The sequence below is a fragment of the Zalophus californianus genome, chromosome 8 (genome assembly GCF_009762305.2).
Source record: "Zalophus californianus isolate mZalCal1 chromosome 8, mZalCal1.pri.v2, whole genome shotgun sequence".
NCBI classification, from domain to species: Eukaryota; Metazoa; Chordata; class Mammalia; order Carnivora; family Otariidae; genus Zalophus; species Zalophus californianus.
The window spans coordinates 58,195,513-58,213,014 of record NC_045602.1 but is presented as its reverse complement, the minus strand read 5'-3'; the positions used below and the strand labels follow the sequence as shown (position 1 = coordinate 58,213,014).

The 17,502-nt window shown below is 34.9% G+C and overlaps 1 protein-coding gene across 1 annotated transcript in view; it reads right to left on the bottom strand.

Annotated features, from left to right (window-relative positions):
* The window catches only part of VPS54 (VPS54 subunit of GARP complex), an 88,838-nt gene that overhangs the window by 60,561 nt on the left and 10,775 nt on the right, over window positions 1-17,502 (bottom strand). The window contains 3 exon segments of the mRNA XM_027622684.2: window positions 5,520-5,725; window positions 7,504-7,659; window positions 8,852-8,944. Of these exon segments, the coding sequence (XP_027478485.2) occupies window positions 5,520-5,725; window positions 7,504-7,639 (342 nt within the window). The 5' untranslated portion in view covers window positions 7,640-7,659; window positions 8,852-8,944.

Sequence of the window (17,502 nt, the reverse complement as noted above, 5' to 3'; positions counted from 1 at the left end):
AGTTGCAGGGTTTTTGTAGATGTTCTTTATCAAGTTGAACTTTCCCTATATTCCTAGTTTGCTGTGAGTTTTTATCATGAATGGGTACTGAGTTTTGTCAAATGTTTCCTCTATATCTACTGATATGAACATCATGATTTTTTTCTTCTTTATCTTGTTAATGTATGGATTACACAAATTGCTTTTTGAATACTGGATCAGCCTTGCATAACTGGAATAAATCCTACTTAGTTACGGTACAGAATTATTTTCATACATTATTGGGTTTGATTTTCCAATATTTTGTTAAGGATTTTTGCATCCATGTTCATGAGAGATAATAGTCTATAGTTTTCCTTTTTCATAATGTCTTTGTCTAATTTCAGTATTAGGTTAATACTGCCTAAGAATAAGTTAGAAAGTATACCCTTTGCTTCTATTTTCTGGAAAAGATCATAAAGAACTGATATAACTTCTTGCCTAAATGGCTGGTATAATTCACCAGTGAACCCATCTGGCCCTGGTGTTTTCTATTTTGAAAGGTTATTATTGATTCAATTTCTTTAATAAGTATAGTTTTATTCGGAGTGTCTATTTCTCATGTGTAAGTTTTGGAATGTGTCTTCCAAGGAATTGATCTATTTCATCTAGGTTACAGAATTTGTGGGCATAGAGTTGTTCATAATATTCTTTTATTATCTTTTTAATGTCCATGAGATCATTAGTGATATGCCCTCTTTCATTTCTAATATTTGTAACTTAAGCCTTCTTTTTTGACCTTGCTAGACAGTTACCAATTTTATTGATCTTCTCAAAGAAGATCTCAATTTCACTGATTTCTGGTCTCATTTTTATTATTTCTTTTCTTCTGTTTTTTGTTTTGTTTTGTTTTGTTTTGTTTAGTATGGTTGACACACAATGTTACATTAGTTTCAGGTACACAACATAGTGATTCACATTCTACTTACTTTGGATTTAATTTGTTCTTTTTCTGGCCTCCTGTGGTGAAAGCTTAATTATTAATTTTAGATTTTTTTCTTTCCTAATATACGCATTCAATACTATTAAATTTCCCTCTAAGCAATACTTTCACTAACCCACACATTTGGATAAGCTTCTGCCAACATTTTCTTAAGCTCACTGATTCTTTCCTCTGCCATTTCAAGTCTACTGATGAATCCATCAAAAGCATTCTTCATTCGTCAGTGTTTATTTCTAGCATTTCCTTTTGATTCTTTCTTATAGTTTCCATCTCTCTGCTTACATTACCCATCTATTCTTGCATGTTGTCTACCTTTTCTATTGGAGCCCTTAGCATACTAACCATAGTTATTTTAAATTCCCAGTCTGATAATTCCAAAAATGTTGCCATCTGAGTCTCATTCTACTACTTGCTCTCTTTAAACTGCAGGGATGGGGGGGGGGTGTTCTTCTTGTTTGTAGTATTTATTGTACCTTTTCTTGTTCCATGCCAGATATGATGTACTGGATAAAAGGAACTGAGGTAAACAGGTATTTAGTGTGAGGTTTTATATTTATCTGGCTAGGCATTAGACTGTATTTATTGTTTGCTGTAGCTGTAGGTGTTAGAGGCTAAAATTTCCTCTGGTCTGTAGGTGTTAGAGGCTAAAATTTTCTCTGGTGTCCTTGTTTTTGTCTCTCTTGCTGTCTTTACAAACTTCTTAAAGTCTGAGACATGCAGTTTTTTCACAGTTATATTCCCTTATTATTATACAGGTGCCCTATTTATATGGTGGTAAAATGTGGGAGGAGGGGAATCATTCCATAGACCTGTGATTAGGTTGTTGTCTTTTAGTGAGTTTGTGTCCCTGTGCTGTGACCTTCAAAAAGCTTCTAAGTCGTTGATTTTATTTGTTCAGATTTTTTCTTTCGAACAGTAGAAGCTTCCAGGTTCCCTACATGCTGAACCAGAAGCATTTTAAGTATTTTTAACTTTTTAAGAAACCACTCAACTGTTTTCCAAAAAGGCTGTACCACTTTAAATTCCCACCAACAGTGTATGAGAGTTCTAGTTTGCCACCAGGGCTGACAATGGGGTAAGGCAAGCAAGCAGCCACAATATTTAAGACGGCACCTACTCTTAGATCCTGGTGCCCTTCACATTTTATACCTTGGGCACCTCATCAGCCTCATCCTAGTACTGGCCCCATCCTTCACATCCTTAACAATTGAAAGAATATGTGTAGACATGCTATTGTTTTTTCCTTAAATATTTGGTAGAAATCAATAGTGATGCCATGTGGACCTGAGTTTTCTTCTTGGAAAGCTGTTTAACATCAATTTCTTTAATAACTAAAAGGCTATTCAAATTATCTATTTCTTCCCGAGAGAGATTTGGTAATTTGTGTCATTCAAGGAATTCGTCAGTTCATCTAACTTGCTGAATTTATTGGCATAAAGTTGTTCATAATATTTCATTATTAGTCTTTTAATTTCTGTAGAATCTGCAGTGATGTAATCACTTGTATGCTTATTATTGGTGATTATGTCTTTTCTCTTTTCTTCCTGAATCAGTATTGCTAACAATTTGTCCATTTTATTGATCTTCTCAAAGAATCAGCTTTAGGTTTCAATGATTTTTCTCTACTGTTTCTCTGTTTTCTATTTCACTGATTTTGACTTTGATGTTTCTTTCTTCTGTTTATTTTGTTTTAAATTTGTTCTTTTTGTAGCTTTTTAAGGTGAAAGTTGAGGACACTGATTTGAAACTATTCTTCTTTTCTAATATATGCATTTACTGCTATAAATTATTCCCTAAGTACTGCTTGAGCAGCATGCCATAAATCCCAATATGTCATGTTTTCATTTCCATTTAGTTCAAATGTGGGGGTTAGGGACACCAATACCCCATAATCAAAAATCCAAGTATAACTTTTGACTCCCCAAACACTTAACTACTAATGGCCTACCGTGGACTGGAAGCCTGAACAGTAAAATAAACAGTTAATTAACACATATTTTGTATATTATACATATTACATACTACATTCTTAAAGTAAGCTAGAGAAAAGAAATTAATATTAAGGAAATCATAAGGAAGAGAAAATACATTTGCAGTACTATAACTGTATTTATTGAAAAAAATCTGCATATAAGTAGATCTGTGTGGTTCAAACCCACGTTGTTCAAGGGTCAATGGTTCTAATTTCCTTTTCCTCTTTTTTTTTTTTTTTTGGAGCTCAAAGCGGGGCTTAAACTCATGATCAAGACCTGAGCTGAGATTAAGAGTCAGACACTTAACCGACTGAGCCATCCAGGTGCCTCTCCTTTTCCTCCTTGACCCACGTTTTATTTAGAAGTATAGATTTTGGTTTCCAAATATTTGCGGATTTCCCACATACTATGCTGTTAATAATTTCTAATTTAATTCTATTGTGGTCAGAAAATAGACTTTGTATGACTTGAAGCCTTTTAAATGTATTAAACATTTGTTTTATGGCCCAGATTGTAGTCTAGCTTGATAAATGTTCCATGAGCACTTCAGGAAAAAATGTATTCTCCTGTGTTGGGTGGAATGTTCTTTCAATGTGTTCTTTCAAGTTAAGTCAGGTTAATTGACAGTGCTGTTTAAGTCTACCATATATTCACTGGTTTTCTATTTGTTTGTTCTATTGTTTGAGAGACAAGTATTGAAATCTCCAACCATAATTGTGAATTCATCTATTTCCTCCATAAAGTTCCCAGTTTTTGCTTCATGCATTTTGAAGCTATGTTTTTACAGACATAAATGTTTAGAAATACTAATCTTCTTAACCTAACACTTTTATCATTATAAAATAACCTTCTTTAGTAACAGTTTTTGCTCTGAAATCTACTTTGATTGATATTAATATAGTCATTCCAGCTTCCTTTTGACTGGTGTGAGCCTGGTGTATCTTTTTCCATCCTTTTAAGTGTTTTGTGTCTCTGTATTTAAAGTGCATGTCTTATAGATAGCATACAGCTCGGTCTTGCTTCTTCATCCAATCTCACAATTTCTAACTTGTAATTGGGGTGCTTAAACATTTACATTTAATGTACTAATAGGGTTAGGTTTAAGTCTATCATCCTGATGTTTATTTTTTTCGGTCTCATCTATTCTTTGCTCCTTTTTTATTCTTTTTCTATCTTTGTTTAGATTGAGAATTTTTTTTTATTTCATGTTATCTCTTCTGTTGGCTTTTTAGCTATAACTGTTATTTTAGTGGTTGCTTTAGGGTTTATTGCTTATAACCCTTGTTAGAAATATAAGCTTTATAATGGAGGGAACTGGTATATTTTGGTCTCTGTTGTATCCCTAGTATTTCGAACAGTGCCTGGCACATGGAAGGCATTCAATAAATATTTGACCAAGAAATGGATAAATGGAAAAGCCAAATTGTAGGTTATGAGGCATAAGATTAGAAAAAGAAGGCATACTAAAGCTCATTTACCTAACAACATCCAGACAGATGTGATTACTGAAAACAGAACACAAAAACTCTAGACAGCATATAACAATATACATTATATAAAAGTAAATAATATTTACAGGTTCTGTACAAAAATATTAGGTAGTACTAAAAATGAACCAAATACTGCATAGTACCAATGCCAATAATATAACCATATTTAGCCTATTTCCAAATCATAAAAGAACAAAGTAATCAAAGGAAACAAAGTTATTAGCTAAATGCAAATTGGGTTTGCTAATGAAAAAAGTATAAAAAGGGGTATTAGAAAAACATAAATAATTATCCCCTATACAAACTTCCAGATGTAATATAAAGCATGGTCACTGTAGTTAATAATACTGCACTGAATATTGGAAAGTTGTGAGGAGAATAGATTTTAAAAATCCTCATCAGAGGAAGAAAAAAATTCTTGTTAAGTATGTATGGTGATGGATGTTAACTAGCCTTATTATGGTGATCATTTTGCAATATATATATAAATATCAAATCATTATGTTGTACACCTGAAATTATATGTCAATTACACCTCAGTAAAGAAAAAAATTTTAATATCCCCTTTAAAAATGAGTTTTTTTAGGTCCAAAATGGTAACCAAAATTATATTGATAATACTCACTAAAAATCAGTAACAAGCCTTCTTAAACTAAGCAATACATTCAGTTCTTGCTCAGAACTGAGTTTAGAGTAAAATATTATGTCTAAAGATATTAAGACTATCTACTAAAGCTAGCATGCTCTATAAATTTTCTGTGGTAAATGAGAGACACAGAAACAGTTCTACTCTGCTCATTTCTTAAACCTCACAAACCATCTGGGTTTTATTGGCCTAACTGAACAATTTTCTCCTTGGTAGGTAGGGTGGATTTCATGAGGAATCTTAGCACTACTAGTAAAGTGCAATTCTGAAAAATCACTACAGTAAGAGAAATATATTTACATATATCTAAGAAATGAATTAAATACAAACCAGGACAGTAGAATGTATATAGACAGAAAAGAATACTATAGCCTCATCAAAGACTATTGGTCAAAAATCTACAATAAATCAAACTAAAGATCTTTCTATTCCTTTTGATTAGGTATTACCTGAGAGATTTCCTGTTGATAAATTGTAAAATGTTCCTTGCTGATCTGTGGGAGGTAGAATGAAGGTATGACTTCAGTGTCCACAAAGTCCAATCCCCATGTTTTTGTGAAGAAGTCAGATTCTCTTTTTGCTAATCTAGGATCATTTAATGCTGCTGGGAGGTTTACTTTGGAATGATATATAGTCCATCTATGTTGATCTGTAACTAGAGATGGGACAACACATAAACTATTTGAATCACCTGCAAAAAGCAAACAAGAGAACTCTGTAGACTAAGTTCTACATTTGAAAGTACATCCTAGAAAAATAAAAATGCTTAGTTTCTACTCTATAGAGTAGAAACAACTCTTCTGTAACAAACATTTTAATGAAAATCAATCTGATTAATAACCTTCAGCTTTCAGCATCAATTGCAAAGGGAAGGAAAAACATAAATAAAATAAAGAATATGCAAAATTTGAGAGTTATAGTTGCAGGTTAGGGTGGATGGTAAAGAAAGTCTTTCATTAATTCCCTTCCTTAATGTACAATTTCTCTTTCCTTTTTCAACATCAAAATTCTTCTTCCTTTCTATTGTATATCTTCTATCCTTTAATACTCCAGATTTTTCACAAATACCTTTTTTCTCTTGTATTAAGGCAGACATGCCAGGTTCTAATACCCTTTGTCTGGCTTATAAACAGATGACAGAAATGCTGCTGTGGCATCAACCATACAGGAAAGAAAAATATATAGTCAATTCTTGTTATTCATTCTTGTATTCAGGTTGTTCTATAAAGTCACTGTAACAATTAGCAAATACTGAACCACTGTTCCTAGGGGAAATACAGGGTTAGGTACCTTCAAGCCCCTGGGTCACAACATTTTCATCAACCGACCAATACAGAATCTTATTCTGTGTATGTTTCTGTTTAAAGACACCTTATTAAATATATATTGTTCATTCATTAACACTGAACCCATGGCTTACACTACTATAACTCATAACTCACATCTGAATGAATTTTCTTCATAAGACACATACATTGCAGTCTTTTTGTACTTAGAAACACTAGAAAGCTCTCCAGCACTACATTTTGGAGACATTTTAAACAGCAATATCACCAATAAAAATCTCAAAAATGCAAAAAAATGTGGCACTAAATAGACCACACAAAGGACACTTGTTTAGAGCATGAGAGCTAAAACAAGAAGGCAGAGAGTTGTCTTGTTCAACCTTAGCTAGGGACATGTGCATCAGGCAATTCAAATTTTTCATTCCTCTGCATATGGCTGCAAATGATCACAAAAGTACCACAAGTATTGATTTTGGAGTTACAAGTAAGTTTTAGGGAGTAGGCAAATTTGCAAACATGGAATTCATAAATAATGAGGCTTTACTATACTGTGTCTAACTAAAAAGCTTTAAATCAGTAGTTTCATTTTCAAAACTTTTTTTTTTCAGTTTAGCAAGTAACTTCTTCTATGGAAATGCATGAAAAGAACTATATTCCAATTTCCTAATCAACTTACTTCCAAATTACCTCTTTAGTTTAACACTATAAAATTTACTCTTTCAGATACAGCCGACCCTTGAACAATGGAAGGGTTAGAGACACAGACCATCCCCTCTCTGTGAAGTCAAAAATCCACATATTTAAACTCTCCCCAAAGGTTACTGATAGCTTACACTTGACTAGAAGCCCTTTCAAAGACTTAGTCAATTAACACATATTCTGTATGTTATATATATTATATACTGCATTCTTACATGAAAGTAAGCTAGAGGAAAGAAAATGTTACTAAGAAAACCATAAGGAAGAGAAAATACATTTATAGTACTGTATTTATTAAAAAAAAAAAAGCTGCATATAAGTGGGCCCATGCAGTTCAAACCCATGCTGTTCAAGGGTCAAATGTATATGGAATCTGACTACTCATTTAAAGATAATACAAATCCTCAGTAAAAATCCTTAAGAACAACAACAATAACAAAGGCATTACCTGTGGGTTCCTTGGGACATACATCTGGCAGTGACTGCACAGGTCGAATGTGTTTTGTTGGGTCTACCTCTTTTTTAAAGAAAACATCACTGCTGCTTCCTTGAGGCACTGGTGAAGAACTGTGGCTTGAAGCCATTGCATAAAATCACCACTCAACTGAAAACAAGTAACAAGTAATAATCAAGCATTTAACACAAATCAAAATTCATCTTTAAGTATTATGTGTGCCTCAAACTTCCTTTGAAAAAGACACCTTATCCAAAATCCCTCAAGGTGTAAGTACACAATTTGAATACTCACTATTAACTGTAAGAGTCACTCATAATATTTATTTAGTTTACTAAGAAAGTTATTTGTCCTTGTTTGAAAAGTATTCTCCCCGAAGTGAAATATCCTTAGTCTTTTATCCAAAGTGGAAAATAGATATCAAAGCTGTAACCAATATAAAGATGAAAACATCCATTCGTTCAACAAGTATACAGTAATTATGCATTATAGCAAAATGGATAAGTGAGTGGGCTTTTGAAGTCTCACTGCCTGGCTTCTTCACTTAACCAGCAGTATAACCTTGAGGAAATTTACTTAACCTCTGTGTGCCTTACCTCATCTGTAAAAATGGAGAAGAGATCCCATTTCATAAAAATTTTGTAAGATTAAATGGAAGGGATATATGTAAAGCATTTAAAACAATGCTCATCTCAAAGTTAGTGTTCATAAATGTTAGTTATCATTATGATGATTATTACTATGTGGACTGTCACTATATTAAATGATTATAAAAGAAGTAGGATTCTTCAAGGTGCCTACAATTACATTAAGTAATCAAAACAATCCAAACACTAAGGAAAATACAAGTTAACCTATGTCTACATTTTTTAGTAAGTCCTAAAAGAATTTGTGGGGCAAAACAACATAATATAGGCTACAGTGTCAGGTAAAACTTTACAAATGAAGCAGTACATAACCTGGATACTGAAGAACATATATTATTCTATTACTGGAGGGTAGATAATATTATGCTGCAGAGTATATCTATCAAATAGCAGGTATTCAATAAACATTTTTCAACAAAGGAATAAATATAAATAAACATAAACAGAAGTTTATGGCTGAAAGGGAACTTAGAGATCACCTAGTCTAAATGCAAAGCCCTGAAAGACTAGGTGGCTTACAAAGACACATGTGTTTTAACAAATTAAAAAAAAAAGAAGAAAAAAAAGCCTCATAAGGAATTCTGGTGAATACAGTAAGAGTAAGAAATAAAGAGCAGAGACATAAGGCTAAGAACGGTGACAAAAAGTTCATCTACTCTAACTCCCCTCTAGTTTAGCAGAAAGCTAAAACTTACATTTCCCAGACTTCTTTGAATATCTGTCACAGTCCTCCTAATGCAAAGGAAACACATCCAATTACACCACTCACTGAGACCATAAGAAACAAGCTGTTAAGAAAATGCACAAAGATAAATAACTTCCTCAAGGTCCCTGAACAGAAAGCAAACAATACCATACAAAAAGGTTAAGGGACATGGAATAATCATAAGACGATGAGGAAACTGACATGGCTAGAGTAAAATGTTTGCATTGGAAAGTACTAACAAATCATATTTTATTTACATACACAGACACACAGAGTATGGCCAAATGAATTAGTCAGGGCCTTGGTTTGCAAGGCATCACTGGCCTGTTGCATTTACATCCATTCACATTAAGTGTATGGTTGTTTCTGTATAAAAGCATCATATATTTGAAAGAGAAAAAATATCTAAAGGATAGGAAATACTGTATAATACATAATCCTGTATAGTAAATGTTTAGTAAGGACAATTCTAAATTTAACATTAAATCTCTTTAACTTTTGTATTAATTTTATCAAATAAAATGGCTAAACTAAAAACATTTTGACATTTTAAAGAGGGAAACTACAAATATTTGGAAAATCTATTTATGTTGAACGCCCACTGCTTGATGTCGGATAAATTGAATATTGATTCCAACAATAGTACACTACTATTTCAATTTATTCTTTTTACCATCATGTCAGCAAGAAGAAATCCTAAGTGCCATCTCAGGAAGCCAGAAATACTTGAGGAGATGGGGACTTCAATAAAAACATTTCTAGACTCCTAAGGGGGGGTCACCTTATTTATTCCTTAAAGAATGTGAATTGGGAATATATGATGATTTTGTTTTTTTTCCTATACCTCTCCTAATTCTTATGAAAAGAGGGAAAATCTCTAGCTATAAAGAGATTATGTAAAATTAGGGGACTGCCTATATAGGTGAGTCCCAATTTTAAACCATTTCACTCTCCATTTCCTTCAACCATCCTAAGTTTATTAAGATTTCCTAACAGTAAGAACCAAACTTTGTATTTATGACCACATAAGTATGGTGCAGATACTTGGTATGTGCAATCATTGGTAATAAAACATTACGGATTTATTCATAAGGCATGGATGCATAAACAAATAGAGCAAATCCCCATGGCCTCTAAACCAAACAATTTGAGCAAAAAAAGTAATCTTTCATTGAAAAGCTAAAGAACAGAAATGATGAAGCATCCTAGCAAGAAAGTTTCAGTGTAACCTAAGAATAGTTCATCTACCCAGAAAAAAAAAATTAGCAAAAATAAAAACAAAAAACACAGAATAAGGGAAAAGGAAATCTCTAAGCACTAAATGCAGGTAACCTCTGATTTTTAATGCTCTACCATTCTTCACATGATAATCTTTTCATGACTGTAACAATACCATACTCAACTATTATCTTCTCTTGAAGCTTCTGGTTTCTCACACTTAGTTACCCTCTACGTATTTTTTTTTAAAGATTTTATTTATTTATGAGAGAGAGAGAGAGAGAGAGAGAGAGAGAGAGAGAGAGAGAGAGAGAGAACACATGCTAGCACAAGCCGGTGGGGGGGGGGGGAGGGGGGAGGGAGAGGGAGAAGCAGACTCCCTGCTGAGCAGGAAGCCCCATGACAGGGAGCTCAATCCCAGACCCTGCGGATCATGACTTGAGCCAAAGGCAAACGCTTAACCGACGGAGCCACCCAGGCGCCTCTATGTATTTCTATTTTGCAATAATCATACTGAAATTTTGGTCTTTATATAGGTCTTCTCTTAGGCTATGAACTTCCTTATGTTTCCATTTCCCTGTGTATTCTACGTTCCTAATGCAGGTCTGGCATACAGATAGTATATAATAAATACTTTAAAGATTAATTAAAATGGGTGGTGTGTAGAACAGATCAGAAGAGAGATGTTAGTTAGACAGCTACCGATAATCCTTAAGTGAATAGATAAGAGCATGCAGGGGTATGGGATGATAAGGAAAGAAACACATTCATTACAAAAGAATTTCCAAGGATGAGTAAAATCAGAAGCATGTGACTGTCTTTCTCCTAGCTCAAAGTATCTTTTTATGTTAAAAGCTAAGTTAAAAGTTTCTAAGAAGGATTTGTAAAAAAGGACAAAGGATCAAGTTAAAGGGGCTCTCACTGGCCACATGGGGGACAATTTGAGCACTCAAAAAAAAAAAAGCAACCTACTTGAGCTTAATCTACTAGATAAATAAAAATTAGCAAATACAGAGTGACACGTAGGGGAAGAGAAGAGATGAGGAAAAGGGGGTGGACTGGGATAAAGAAAGGAAATGTCTTCTTTACAAAAGAAAGCCAGTAATAAATGTAGAAAGAATGATTCAATTAGAAAATCACCATTTTGTAACCCCAACGTAAAAACCAATTCAGGCAAAAATCACTGATGGACGCTAAAGTTATTAGGTGAAAGGTTGTTCAGAAAGAGAAACTCACCTGGTGCCAAAGTGACCCCCACAGATTACCTAGCAATGCAAAGGGGAAAATATATCTTAAAAATCTGGCTGTCACTACCTTAACTAAATCATTAAACTTGGTATCATTGATAATAGTGACAACTTAATATTATGTGATTCATGAAATGATGATATAAAATAAACGCCATCACCTATGAGGCATTCTCACCAAAAATGCTTAAACCAATCTAATTAAGCCTCTAGACTGGGGTTAAGCTTTTTTGTCCTGTGGATTCCTTGGCAATCTGGTGAAGTCTACGGACCCCTTCCCAGAATAATGTTTATAATGCATAAAATACATTAGAGATTACAATGGACAACTGTACTTAAACTTTTTAAAATGCAATATAGTAATTTTTTGCTTCTCAATTAAAATCTTAATTTCTAAGCAATAAGTGAACATAAATATTTCAAGGTACCTGCAACAAATTAACGTGACATGAAAATATTTGAAATTTCTACTGGTAACAAAGTCACAGGTAGTGCTAACACCCCTGTGAAGGATTATCTACATTCATAATTAAAGGAAATGCTAAAATCCAGTTAAAGCAGGGTTTCTCCACTATGGCACCACTGCCAGTTTGAGCTGAATAATTGTTATTGGTTGTCCACTTGATGCCAATAGCATCCTCCTCTCCTCCCCCCCAACACATAGTTATGACAACCAAAAATGTGTCCAGACAAAGCCAAACATGCTGGAATGGGAGAAAAGAGGGGAGAGGATAAAATCACCCACGTGAGAACCACCGAGTGAAATAAAGATGATCATCTGATGAATGAACATATGGACTGATCTAAGGTGCTAGTATCAATTCTTAAAATGAGTATTAATAAAGGTTCATTTCTTTTTTTCCTTAGCTAAAAGAAAAGAATAATCCTTAAACTGGGTGAAACCTAACAAAGGACTTTGGACTTGATCCACAAGACTGGTGAGTCATTATAGACTTTAATCCGTCACTCTAGGAGATTATCAGTAGAGAGGGCCAAGTACAGAAACTAAGAGGACTTGAACATTTCTGAAGAAATGAAAGAAAGATATAGGGTTACCTAGGTAGCTCAGTCAGTTAAGCATCTGACCCTTGATTTTGGCTTAGGTCATGATCTCGGGGTCAGGCTCTGCTTCTCTCCTTCTCCCTTTGCACCCCCCCCACCACTGTGTGCATGAGTGTGCCTGTTTTCTTTCTCTCTCTCTCTCAAATAAATAAATAAATCCTTAAAAAGGAGGGGCAGGGCACCTGGGTAGCTAAGTCAGTTAGGCATCTGACTGTTGATTTTCACTGGGGTCATGGTCTCAGGGTTGTGGGATCAAGACCCATGTTGGGCTCCATGCTTGTGCACGGAGTCCGCTTAGGATTCTCTTTCTTCCGGGATACCTGGGTGGCTCAGTCGGTTGGGCGGCTGCCTTCGGCTCAGGTCATGATCCTGGAGTCCCGGGATCGAGTCCCGCATCGGGCTCCCTGCTCGACGGGGAGTCTGCTTCTCCCTCTGACCCTCTTCCCTCTCGTGCTCTCTATCTCTCATTCTCTCTCTCTCAAATAAATAAATAAAATCTTAAAAAAAAAAAGATTCTCTTTCTCCCTTTGCCTCTGCCCCTCCCGCTACTCATGCTCTTTCTCTCTAAAAATAAATACAATCTTTAAAAAAGAAAAGCTTGTGATAAAGAAGGAACGTACAAGAAGGTGAGAGAAATACCAATTCAGAATTCACAAATAAAAGGAAAAAAAAAACATCATTTAGATTTGGCAACTAGGCAGTGACCAGTCACATCAGAAACAATGTCAAGTCCAACAGTGGGGGTGGATGCCAGACTGCAAATGTTGGAGTGGAACCCACAGCTATATGATCAACTAATCTTTGACAAAGCAGGAAAGAATATCGAAGAGAAAAAAGGCAGTCTTTTCAATAAATGGTGTTGGAAAAAGTGGACAGCAACATGCAGAAGAATGAAACTGTACCACTTTCTTACACCATACACAAAAATGAATACAAAATGAAAGACCTAAATGTGTGATAGGAATCCATCAAAATCCTAGAGGAGAACACAGGCAGCAACCTCTTCAACCTTGGCCGCAGCAACTTCTCGCTAGACATGCCTCTAAAGGCAAGGGAAACAAAAGCAAAAATGAACTATTGGGACTTAATCAGAATAAAAAGCTTCCGCACAGCAATGGAAACAGTCAACAAAAGTAAAAGTCTACCTACTGAATGGGAGAAGATATCTGCAAATGTCTTATCAGATAAAGGGCTAGTATCCAAAATCTATAAAGAACTTATCAAATTCAACATCCCAAAAATAAAGAATCCAGTTAAGAAATGGGCAGAAGACATACACAGACATTTCTTCAAACAAGACATACAAATGGCTAACAAACACATGAAAAAGTGCTCAACATCACTTGTCATCAGGGAAATACAAATCAAAACCACAATGAGATACCACCTCACACTGGTCAGAATGGCTAAAATTAACAACTCAGGAAACAACAAATGTTGGCAAGGATGTGGAGAAAGGGGAGCCCTTCTACTCTGCTAGTGGGAATGCAAACTGGTACAGCACTCTGGAAAACAGTATGGAGGTTCCTACAAAAAGTTAAAAATAGAACTACCCTACGACCCAGCAATTGCACTACTAGGTATTTATCCAAAGGATACAAAAATAGTGATTAGAAGGGACATATGCACCCCAATGCTTATAGCAGCAAACATGGAAAGAGCCCAAGTGTCCAACAACTAATGAACGGATAAGGAAGTTATAGCCAAACATGGGAAGAGCCCAAGTGTCTAACAACTAATGAATAGATAAAGAAGATGTGGTGTATATATACAGTGGAATACTACTCAGCCATCAAAAAGAATAAAATCTTGCCATTTGCAACGACATGGACAGAACGAGAAAGTATTATGTTAGGCAAAATAAGTCAGTCAGAGAAAGACAAATACCATATGATTTCACTCATATGTGGAATTTAAGAAACAAAACAGATGAACAAAGGGGAAGGGAAGGATAACTAAAATAAGATAAAGACAGAGAGGGAGGCAAACCATAAGACACTCCTAAATATAGGGACAAAGTGAGGGTTGCTGGAGGGGAGGTGAATAGAGGGATGGGGTAATTGGATGATGGGCATTAAGGAGGGCACTTGATGTAATGAGCACTGGGTTTTACATGCAACTGATGAATCACTAAATTGTACCCCTGAAACTAATACTACACTGTATGTGAACTCATTTGAATTTAAATAAAATCTTGAAAGAAAAAAAAAGCTGGAGTGGAATAGGTAGGGAAATTAAAAGACAATGGCTATACTTTCAAGAGACTCAATTATGAGATTACAAAACAGAATATATACTAAAATCCAATTTGATATAAAAACGTTATATAGCTCCCTATATATACACATAATGTATTAAAAGGTATACAACAAAATATTAATTATCTGCTTAGTGGCATTACAAGCCTTTCCTGACCACCGTATCTAAGCATATCCTCTCCCTTCCCTTCCCCTCATCCAACACACACACCCTGATTCTCTATCACTAGCATTATAGTTTGTGATCTTTATAGTACTTGCTCAAATTATAATTATTTACCTGTTAATTTTCTGTCTCCCCCACTATACTGAAGACTTATATTTGTTTCATTCACCTTCCTATACTACACTTAACAGAGTCTAAGCAATTGATAAAAGGCCTGAAAGTTCAATGAATGAATGACAAGGGAATGAATATCATGGATAAAGAGGTAATAAGCACAAATAAGCCACTAACAATGTCTTATGTAAGTTCATGTACATTCAAAACAATTTAAAACATACAAAGTCAAAAATACATTATCTTGTTTGTACATTACCTGACTTTCTAAAATTATATTCTAGATTCTCTACATTCTTGTAATACAGTGTATATAATATACTTAAGAAAACGGGCCATAAAATGAGTTAGATATCTATTATTTATTAGTTGTGTGACCTGGACAACTTTACCTTCCTATTTCCTCATTTGTAAATGGGAGAACAACAGTATCTTTCTCACAGGAATGTTGTAAAACTTAAATGAAATATAACTTACATAACCTATGTAAACTCATGGCACAATACTTGGCACAGAGGAGACATTCAATAAAAAACTGCAACTACTACTATTTATTATTTTATTATTATAAATATCTTAAGTATTAACATTTGGACTATGCCATACAAAGTTTTAAAATCAATTTTAAACTTTAGGTTCCTGAGCCTCCTCTATTGGTGTCCTTTGCTTGAGTGCCCCTAGTTTGTGGGAAGAGGAGGCAACAAACTTACATGGGCAGATATAATTAACTATCAGAAAAGTCGCCAAAGAATAGAACAGTGGTCCTCAAAGCCATACTAGTAAAAGGAGAGAAAAAATATTAGAAAATGATGTTGAACCTAGAAAACGCGTGGTCTAGAACAGAAGCAAGTTTAATGACAAATACCACGCAAGAGAGGAAGGAGGAGGGAAGGAAGACAAAGAGGCGAGAAATAATGATTTAGAAAACATCTGGATAAAGGTCAAAGTTGAATCCATGGGAGTAGAGTGGATGAAATAAAAATTACAATCTGAGTTGGAGGGGACTTTAAAAGATCATCTGGCTCAACTTTCTACCTAATTTATGAATCTTTTCTACAAGGGGTCTTTTTCGCCTCCATTTGAAAACTTTTAACAGTGGAGAACTGACTACTTCAAAAGCAGATTATTACTGTAAAATACCATAATTGCTTTAGGAAAAAAATTCCTTCCTGTATGTACAGAATCCTGCCTCCCTGAATTTTCCATTGCTATTCCCAGTTCAATTACATTATAGGAATAAAAGAAAATACTTCTAGTCATAGGAAGATAATATTGCAAAGAAAAAGTGCGAAAAAAAAAAAGAGGGCTAATGAGAGCTCAGAGAAAGGGATAAGGCAAATACATTTACAAGGAAAGGAGAAAGAAATCAGAAATACCATCCTTACAGAAGCAAGGGAGAAGTGTCCAGGAAGAGTGTGTGAACAGTAGTGTCAACATGATGCAGAGAAAGAGGTCAAGGTTACTAACTTCAGTAAGGATACTGAATTAGGACAGTGGTTGGGGCAGAAGCCATACCCCAAGATGTTAAGTGTTGAAGTAATAAAGGCAACAAGATCAACACCTCTTTGGTGGTGAAAGAAAAGTGACTAAGAATTGAGCAAGAATTTTTTAGGCCATGGGAGACCTGAGCGTTATCTGTAGGCCAACAGCAAGAAACCAGCAGAAGGATGAGATTAAAAAGGAAAAAGAAAAGGTACTGGAGAGAGAAGATGGAGGGAGAAAGAGGAGTTAGATATACATAGGGATCGGGGATATGGCAGTGAAGGCAGAGAGAGAGAATCATCACACCTGGGGACTATGAGGCACCTTAACACTAATGCCCCAATTGAGAAAGACAGGACTTTGTCAGGCAACAGTGAGAAAATGAGCAAGCTGATACAGAAAAGTTGGCACTCCATCCTACTTCTCCGCCTAATTCCCTTATAGGGAGCAGAGGGGGGGAAGGAGTGGAATCAGCTGGGACATGGATACAATCCCACCCAAGGTCTAAAGCATTAAGATTAAGAGTGAAAACATGTTATCAGTGAAAGAAGGAAGGACGGCAAGGGAGAAGTAGAGAGAAGAAAAAAAAGAAAAGAAAAGAAAAAAGAAAAGAAAAAAAGAAAAAAGAAAAAAGAAAAAAAGAAAAGAAAGGAGGGAAGGAGGGAAGGAAGGAAGGAAGGATCACTAATATCTGCCTAAACACTATACGGTTCATAATTGCTTGCTTTCATTCAGATTATTTTGTTGGTCTAACAATCTAGAAAAACATGTCTGAATGAATCAGTGAATGAATGAATCAATGATCCCCATTATGCGGATGAAGAAACAGGTCCAAGAGTAATTTGGTTTCAGACCATTGAGCTAATTGTGAAGATGGGATCTGCACTCAGATCTTCTGATTCTAAATTCCATGCCTCTGTCTCTACACCATACTGCTCTCCAAAACACCAAAATCTAAATTATTCACTATACTGCCTCTCATCCATTTCAGGCACCCAGTGCTTTCTTCTCTTCTGTCTTCTTTTTCTCCTTATCAGATCAATTACTGATCTAATAACAATTATTTATACTAACAAATATTTATGTCCATCTT